A 9357-nucleotide genomic window follows, 5' to 3' on the forward strand; every position below is an offset into this window, starting at 1 on the left:
ATGATTATAAATATATTTATTTAAATTGTGATTTATCTCCATATTCCATTTGGCAAGTTAATAGTTTGTCCAGGGTCCCTGAGCCCGTGAAGGGATGATGAGAAGCCGAATTCCATCCACTGATAAACACGTGTATTTAGCACGTACCTGCCACGGGGCGAGGGACACCCTGATAGCAGTGAAGCCCTTCTGTTCTCTCACTCCCCCACATTCCTATCACTCCTATTGCGGACCACAGGAAAGAGACTATTTAGAAAGTATTATTTTTCAGTTTGTGCACTTCCAAAAGTTTCTCCTTGGGAGTGGGGGGCGGGAGGGTAGCAATGGGGAGCCAATCATGGGGTTAAAGGAAGTATGGGGTGGGCGGGCCTGAGCTGGAAGCCTCCACCCTACCAGCCCGCCCAGTGCAGGCTACCTGCCTGCCAGGGTGTCAGCCCGAGTCACTCAGAGGATGACGGCGGGAGGGCCCAGCCTGAACAGTGCCCTGCTCCCTGCGCCGGCAGAGGGCGTCTGACCTCGGTCTCCTCTTCCCAGCCACAGAGGCCCTCCCAGAGCAGACACCTGCACAGGATTCCGGGGCCCAGACCCGCAGCCAAGATGAGCATGGAGCTGAAGGACAGAGCAGCCGGCGGCGGAGCCGAGGGCTTCAACAACACCGCCTACCAGGTGAGAGACCTCCTGCTCTTGGGGAAGATCCTGCACTGCGCCGTCCTTCCCTCCTTGGCAAACCTCTAGGCTGAAGCAATGGGATTCTTTTCAGGGGCTCACTGTATGCCCATGATTTTTTCCTTATTGCGTGTTTCTGGTTGGCCAGATCTGAAAAAGTCTTTTCTAACGATCTGTTTTTGATCCTACTCACTGTGTCACTTGCAAATAAAGTTGCCTTGCCTCCAGCCCTTTACTTCCTGGAGCTCACAGTACAGTGACATTATTTACCTGCAGGCACCTTTCTAAAGAACTGGAGAGAAGGGAAAGGACAGGGGTAGCAAACTTGGATTCAGACCTTTCTGGGAATCCCCAACCTGTGTCAGATCATGCCCCCAGGACCCACCCCAGTAAGGCCCCAGGAAGGCCCCAGGAAGGGCTGGGTTGTATAACCTAGGTTCTCATCATCAACCAAAACTCCCTGAGTGATTAATGCTGCTCACCCCAGGGCTGGGTGCTCCAGGGCCATGAACTGGCTCCTCTGACTGCATCTGGGGCTGAGAAGGGTTGTGCTTCTCTTCCTCTAACAGCCAGCATGCAAGCTTTTGAGAGGCTTCGAAGCTAGTGTGAGCTCACTAGGCTTCATGGTCCTAAAGCACCAAAAGAAATGTTTCAGGTGTTAGCCAAAAAAAAAAAAGGAAAGAAAAAGAGGAAGGTGTAAGTGTCTTGTCACAAATTTCTGACTCTTCTGCCCACAAGTTCCTAAAACTCCCCTGAACCCCAGTTTAGTTGTGCAATGATCGTATTACAAGTTCTAAGAATAAAGAAGGGTAAACTGGTCTCCTAAAGTGCCCAAGGTCTGCGAATCAAACTGACAAAAGACAGAATCGCAGGAATAAAGACAAACAGACTGTGTTAAGACTTCCGATGGAGGGCTTACAGAAAACAAGGGGAAAAATCCTCCACCCCAAACAACAACAACAAAACAGTTTCTTTCAAAGCTCAACCCATTTTAGCAAAGGATACTGCTTTATGGAAAGGGGACCAAAGGAAAGAGGGCTGGGGGTCTTGGATGCCATGAACAGTGGGAGACTAGGAGATGACTGGGGAAGCTCATGGGAGAGGGGGTCATGTTCCTAAGGCTTGTTCAGGTGGATCCGTTAGCACTGCCTGGACAGACTGGCTCAGTCTGCCTTGGAGGAGAGCCGGAACACACGAGGGGTATCTGTGCCCTGTCTTAGGAAGCTCAGGGCAGGGCACCCTCGCCATCCACCTTCCGTTCAAAATCCTCTTACTTCCAAGTGGTGTATTTTGAGGCTGGTATATTCCAATCCCTTTCCCAAGGGTCAAAAGAGGAAAAAAATTAAAAAGCGAGGAAGCAGTGCGAGTCGGGGCAGCAGAAGTGTGGGATGGGGGCAGAGCCAGGGTGTAAGTGGCAGCAGGAAGAGGGGGTGTGAGCGGTTGCCACAGGCAATGACATGGGATTTTCTAAGAAAAAGAGCCTCCGCAGGCCATGGGTTCTGAGCAGACACATACAAACCCAGCAGTGTTCCATATTGTCCATGCTAACACCAACAAGGGCTAACAAGGTTGCTTTCCTCTAACTAAAATGTCAGACAGAAGCAACCAAGGAAGAAAGTTTTATTTTTGTTGTCCAGCCCGAGATCATGCATCCCCATTAGTCCAGGCATTTGATGGAGAAGGATGAGTACCTGCCGAGCCACAAGGCAGAGAGAACACACTTGGCTTGTGAACCAGCTCCCTCTTGGGCACTGTGGGCACTGTATCCTATGTACGGCAGGCCTCCAGGGCCGAAAGACCTGCTAGACACTCCTCCCAGATGTCCTAATTAGCTCAAGATTGTATTGATCTACCCATCTTTTGAGTTGTTGTTCTTATTTATTTGAAAGGCAAAGAGACAGAGAGAGGCATGGAGAGAGACATTCCATCCACTGGTTCATCCCCCAAATGTTCGGCAGTAGCTGGGACTGCACCAGGCCAATGGCAGGAGCTCAGGACTCCATCTGGATCTCCCTGATGGGTGGTAGGGACCCAGCTACTTGACCCATTGCCTGCTGCCTCCCAGGGTACACCAGTAAGAAGCTAGAATGGGAGAGGGGCTGGGACACAAACCCAGGCACTCTAATACAGAATTCTAATACAGAATACAGAATGCAAAGGTCTACACCAGTCCTCAGATGATTCCTTGGTGGCCCTGTGATGTATGGTACAGATAGCAGTTGGGAAGTTAATGTAATACTACAGGATAGAATAGAAGCAGTGAAGACAGGTGCCAGGGATAACGGAATAATACTGATTTAAAAAGTCCTTTCCACATGGAAAATTCAAGAATTTGGATGAGATATAAGAGCTGCTTCAGACAAGGCTCTGAAGATTTCCATCTTTTCCTGTGAGATAACAAAACAATGGTTCCCGCCTTAGCATCATGGAATTACTGTCTGTACAAGATCTTAGGTACTATTGATGTTATGCCAATGCAGAACAGAGCCCGGCAAAGTCAGGAGCATAAAGTAGCCTGTGTGGCCTGGATCAGTTAAGGAGAGTGAGAAAGAAGTTAATGTTTCTCGCCCTGGGAAATCTGGCAGGTCCAGTGGAGCCAGCCTGGACACAAGCAAGATGCACAGGGTCTGGATAAAGGCAGAGGCGATGCAGGGAGCTCAGAGCATGCATCCCCCTCTTCCCCATGGGTTAACTCAGAGAGCAAGGGCAGGGAGAAGACTCCCTGTGGAAGGAAAGCTGATGGGGACGTTAGGGTCAGCAGGAAAGACGCCAATGGGACAACAGAGCCCATGGAGTGAAGCCACAGAAGGCTGGGTTTGCCAGCTAGCAGGCGAATGGTGACCTCATGGTGGGAGTGGGAATGAGGAAGAGAAGTGTATGTTATGCATGAGACTGGTGAAAAAAGAAGAAAGTGAAGGCAGTGCAAACACTTCCCTCGGGTCAGGAGGTCAAGAGAGAAACTCAGGTGACAAGGCCAAGAGCACTTGAGTGTGTAGTGGGAAATGCAGAGTAGCATATGAAATAGACAACTGTTATGAGGGTCATTACTGCCCAGGCAAAAAATCCAGGTGCTCTGGGCCCAGCGTGGTAGCCTAGCGGCTAAAGTCCTTACCTTGCACACGCCAGGATCCTATATGAGTGCCAGTTCTGGTCCTGACAGCCCTGCTTCGCATCCAACTCCCTGATTGTGCCCTGGGTAAAGCAGTCAAGGGCAGCCTAAAGCCTTGGGACCCTGCACCCGCGTGGGAGACCCAGGAGAGGCTCCAGGCTCCTGGCTTCAGATTGGTGCAGCTCTAGCCATTGCGGCCACTTGGGGAGTGAATCAATGGACTGAGGATCTTCCGCTCTTTCTCATCCTCTCTTGTATATCTGACTTTCCAATAAAAATAAAATAAATCTTAAATTTAAAAAACTTTAAATATATATATTTTTAAAGATCCAGGTGCTCTCCTCCGTCTGAACTCCCAACCCTGTGGTGCAGTGGGTTAAGCCATCCCATGTCTTTGCTGCCCCTTAGCTCCCTGCTAATGCACCTGGGAAAGTAGCGAGAGATGGCCCAAGTGTGCAGGGCCCCTGCCACCCGTGTGGAAGACCTGGATGCCGTCCCTGGCTCCTAGCTTCAACTGCGCCAAACTGAGTTGTATAGAGTCTATGGGGAGTGAACCAGCAAAAAGATCGGTATTCTTGTTTCTATCTCTCCCTTTATCATGCTGCCTTTCAAATGAATAAGTATTTAAATGAGCCACAATTTCACACACCTGACATGACCAACCGCCTGCTATACCCAGGGCAACCCTGACCAGGGCTAACTACTTCTCCACTCTAAAATTACTTCTTTGCTTTCCTTTAAGCCTTAATTTTTATTACAAATCCCCAAGCAGTGCTTTTGCTGTATTTGAACTATAGCTAGAAATCTACATAATGTTCTAGTTCCTTTTTTGTTTTAATTTAAATGGTATTAAGCAAGAAGAATCCTTTGGTATCTGGCCACTTCTCAATTCTCCACTTCAAATATCCAGCACTGAGTTGGGTGTTAATGCAGCTCATGCAATTTCTTTGATGCACGGAACAAACATTTCACTGTCAAGCTTTAACTGAGTAGATACTTGAGCTGTTAAATTTGGAGGTTCTTTGCAGTTTCCACAAACTGTGGCACCATGAGAACTATTTATTTATTTATTTACCTATTTAAAATTTTTATTGGAAAGCAGATATATAGAGAGGAGGAGAGATAGAGAGGAAGATTTTCTGTCCGACGATTCACTCCCCAAGTGACCGCAACAGCCGGTACTGAGCGGATCTGAAGCCAGGGGCCAGGAGCCTCTTCTGGATCTCCCATGTGGGTGCAGGGTCCTAAAGCTTTGGGCAGTCCTTGACTGCTTTCTCAGGCCACAAGCAGGGAATTGGTTGGGAAGTGGGGCTGCCGGGATTAGAACCAGTGCCCATATGGGATCCTGGCACGTTCAAGGCGAGGTCTTTAGTGATTAGGCTACCGTGCTGGGTGCCCGAGAGAACTCTGCTGCATGCTGACAGAGGCATCCGTGACCAGTCTGTTCAGTGATCCCATGTAGCAGTCTAGTTACCTGGCCAGTGAAATACGAACATTTTCACTTTACTGGTCTTCCCCAACCAGTTCCCTAAATGATTTTTGCCAACTTAAGCCGATCTCAGCAGATCAAGAGACTCTGATTCTCCTCCAGGTCTTCATCAACATTCAGCTGGCTTTTCCATTTCAGCCATTCTAGTAGGTATGTGAGCCGGCGGTCGGAGTCACCCATGACAGGCCTATGTTCCTAGAAATGCGTTGTTAGCCAACGGTATCCTGCAGTCCTCAGCGCGTGCTCACAGAGGCTGATGTGGAACAGCTGTTACCACTGATGTTCTGCCACTTCTGAGACAACCTGTTCCTCTAGGGCTAGGATGAACAAAGCACAAGAAGAAAAACAAAGGTGTGATCAAGAGAAGCAGCACACACGGTTACTTGAGGCTGCTGACACGGCACAGCATGCTCTCTGACAGTAAACTTAAACTGAAGAGAGATATTCAGCCTAGCAGTTAAGCTGTCCTAACCCCTCGTAGGAGTACCTGGATTCACCATCCAGCTTCCCGATTCCAGCTTCCTGCCTGGGAGGCAGCAGGTGGTGGGCCCCTGACACCCGTAGGGATATCTCATTGACTTCTCCCATTCTGAAACTGAATTGATTATATGATGTAAGTTTGGAGTCAAACAGTTTTTTTCTCCACATGAATACGCAATTTTTTTCATCATCAGGTTTTGTTTTGTTTTGTTGTTGGTTATTGTTTGAAAAGCAGAGTTACAGAAAAGAGAAAAGGGGAGATCTTCATCTGCTGGTTCACTCCCCAAATGGCCACAATACCTGGAACTGAGCTCATCTGAAGCCAGGACCCAGAAACTTCTTCCAGAGGCCTCACATGTGTGTAGGGACCCAAGAACTTTGGCCATCCTCTACTGCCTTCCCAATCTATATTCAGGGAGCTGGATCAGAAGTGGAGCAGCTGGAACTAGAACAGGCACCCATATGAGATGCTGGTGCCAAAGGTGGCAGATTAACAATTAGCCTAATATGCTATGGGTGCCAGCCCCACCCCCAGCACCAAACCTATAAAACAATCATCTTTGGGGGCCAGAACCTTGGCTAAATAAATTAATCCTTCACCTCCAAGCACCAGCATCCCATGTGCGTGCTGGTTTGCTCCATTCCCCATCCAGTTCCCTGCTCGTGGCCTGGGAAAGCAGCAAAGGATGGCCAAAGTTTTGGGGACCCTGCACTTGTGTGGGAAAGCCAGGGGAGGCACCTGGCTCCTGGCTTAGATCAGCTTAGCTCCAGTCCTTTGGGGAATGAACCAGTGGATAGAAGAATTTTCTCTCCTTCTATCTGTAAATCTGTCTTTCCAATGAAAACAAATAAATCTGGGGTTTTTTTTTAATCATCTTTTCCCACTGAACTAATGTATCTCTCATGGCCTCCTACTTGGGTGAGTGGCTTTTTGAAATAAGGCAACCAAAAGATCTTTTTCTTGCACAAAAGAAAAAAAGAAAGAAGCAAGAGACAAGAGCTGAGAACAACACCGAGCACATACAGTTTGGGATTTCCAATAATGTAAATTGAGGCAAGTTTTAAAACACCTGCTTAACAGATGCCGACTTGAGATTCCCTCTTTCCCACAAATGAGCAGCCGTGTTTCCTCAAAGGTTGAGTTGTGCTTGCTCACGGATTAGCTGGGTGGAACCCACTTGTGCAAGTCTTGGGGTAGGACTCAAAGGGAAATGAGCCTCCACTCTGCACAAACACAGAGGAAATCTGTGTTACCCAATGAACTGCTTAGTGAGTCAGGCTGGTTTGGAGAGTTCATTAAATGGAGGTCAGAATTTGGGTTGTCCCGGAAGTGTGAGCCCCACAAAGGATCAAGCCAGCTGGAATGCTGACCTGAGCTACACCTAGATCCTCTGAATGCGGGAGTTCCGATGTGAGAAGTCACCACCCAAGAGGTGGAGTATTCTTTTAAAGATTTCTTTATTATTTTACTTGAAAGTCAGAGAGAGAGAGAAGGAGAGAGATGTTCTGTCCATTGGTTCACCCCCCCAAATGGCCACAGTCTGAAGCCAGGAGCCAGGACCTTATCCTGGGTCTCCCACACAGGTGTAGGACTCCAAACACGTGAGCCATCCTCCACTGCTTTTCCAAGCCATTAGCTGGATCAGAAGTGGAACAGGCAGGATTCAAACCAGTGCCCATATAAGATGCCAGCCCCACAGGTGCTTGCTACGCCACCTTGCTCGCCCCTGGAATTTTCCTTATCATCTGCATGCAGGCCAGGAAAGTCGGCACGATTCACACTCAGATTTCAAAGCAATTTTCCTCATTCTCAGGACAGTCCTGGTGACGGGATCGAGGTGTTTTTGCTCCCAAAGCCAGTGTAAAACTCAGCGATGCTTTGCTTTAGTGAAAGATGTTTTACAAACACTTTCTCTGCCCTTGCTTCTCCTGTGCCCGACGTTGGCTAGACTTCATGCTAGGATGTAAACAACCTAAGTGACCGTCACCAAATGGCGGCTGTGACACCTCAAAGGAAACAGATTCAGGGATTGTGTTTCCTCCCCATTCAAACATCCCGAAACCGGTTCCCATCAAAGGGATCCGCTTCCTCATTGGTGGTTAAGGCATTGGAAAGCAGACAGGGCAGTATGAGGAATGCGGACGGACAGAGATAATTGCTGAGCACCAAGGGAAGTGTCTGATGGGTGCACAGAACAGGCCACATACGTCAGCTAATATTTTTCTACAAGTCCATTAAAAATATAAAACCAAACCAATGCGACTTTTCACAACCAGCCCTCCACTGTCACGGTTCACAGGCGTGGTCCCTGTGGGTCAAAAACATTTGGAAAAAGTGATGGTGTTGCTGATGGGTAATATCTGTTAGCTTGTAGGCGTCTGATGGCTGTGCCTATATTGAACACGTATGTACTTTTCCTTGACATTTTATTCTCTAGCTAATACAGTGTAACTGCTATGTCCAGAGTGTCTGCATTGTACTAAGTATCCTATGTAACCTGGAGATGATTTGAAATACTCAGGAAGATTTAGTCTATACAAATACTGTGCCCTTTAATACAAAAGACATGGGCACATTCAGATTAGGTTATTAGGGAGGAGTGTGTCTGTCTCCCACTGATATTTAAGCTGCTTTTGTTTTATTTAACCTAATGTATTAAAATGAATGGGATGTGTTGCCTTGTTTGTTGCTTACCAAGTCCTTGAAGTACGGGATGTGTTTTACAAAAATATTACTGCTTCATTATTGCATGAAACACTGGACCTGTGTTTAGATTTCATAAACTTTTTTTTAAAGATTTATATATTTTTATTGGAAAATCAGGCTTACAGAGAGAAGGAGAGACGAAGAGAAAGGTCTTTCATTCACTGGTTCACTCCCCAAATGGCCACAATGGCCAGAGCTGAGCCAATTCACAGTCTGGAGCCAGAAGCTTCTTCTGGGTCTCCCATGTGGGTGTGGGGTCCCAAGGCTTTGGACCATCCCCTACTGTTTTCCCAGGCCATAATCAGGAAGCTAGATGGGAAGTGGAGCAACTGGGACACAGACTTGCAAGGTGAGGATTTAACAACTGAACCAGCATGCCAGGCCCAGATTTCATAAACTTTATCATTGAAAAAAGTCATTTCACAATCTGTTCCATAACATGACTTAAACGTTCCTCAATAAGGGACAGAGCTGTGGCATAGCAAGTAAAGCTTCCATCTGCTACGCTGGCATCCTATTTCTTATTTTTATGGAATTAGAAATAGAAGTTCCTGTCATATCTCTGATTTTTATGATTTATACCTCCTTTCTTTACTTCTTTGTCAATCTCGCTAAATGATTTGCCAATTCTGTTGTTCTTTTCAAACAACCATGTCTTGTTTTGTTGATTATCAATCATTGGTCTTTTCTACTGTAATTGTTAGTGCTCCCTGCTGTTGGCTGTGGGTTGAGTTTGCTGCCCTAGGTTTTAATGACAGGTGGTTAGGTCATAGATTTCTTTAAGGTTTTAATAATTCAGTAGAAAGGCATAGCTACAGTAAGAGAGAGAGAGGTCAGCTAACTCTTCAAGTGGCCTGAACAACCCAGAGCTCAGGGCCATGGCCCAGAAGTCCAACTGGGTCTCCC

General features: G+C 47.3%; 1 protein-coding gene across 2 annotated transcripts in view; it reads left to right on the forward strand.

The window, feature by feature from the left end:
* Window positions 1-455: 455 nt before the first annotated feature.
* Window positions 456-9357, forward strand: part of SLC28A3 (solute carrier family 28 member 3) — a 57263-nt gene continuing 48361 nt past the window's right edge. For both annotated transcript variants that reach the window (XR_005881897.1, XM_040962863.1), the window contains exon 1: window positions 456-666. Coding sequence is in view for 1 of the 2 variants with exons in the window: in XM_040962863.1 (XP_040818797.1) it covers window positions 598-666 (69 nt within the window). In the remaining variant the exon portion in view is untranslated. The remainder of the gene's footprint in view (window positions 667-9357) is intronic.

This window comes from Ochotona curzoniae, unplaced genomic scaffold (genome assembly GCF_017591425.1).
Source record: "Ochotona curzoniae isolate NIBS_2020 unplaced genomic scaffold, NIBS_Ocur_1.0 scaffold_3208, whole genome shotgun sequence".
In the NCBI taxonomy this organism is placed as follows: domain Eukaryota; kingdom Metazoa; phylum Chordata; class Mammalia; order Lagomorpha; family Ochotonidae; genus Ochotona; species Ochotona curzoniae.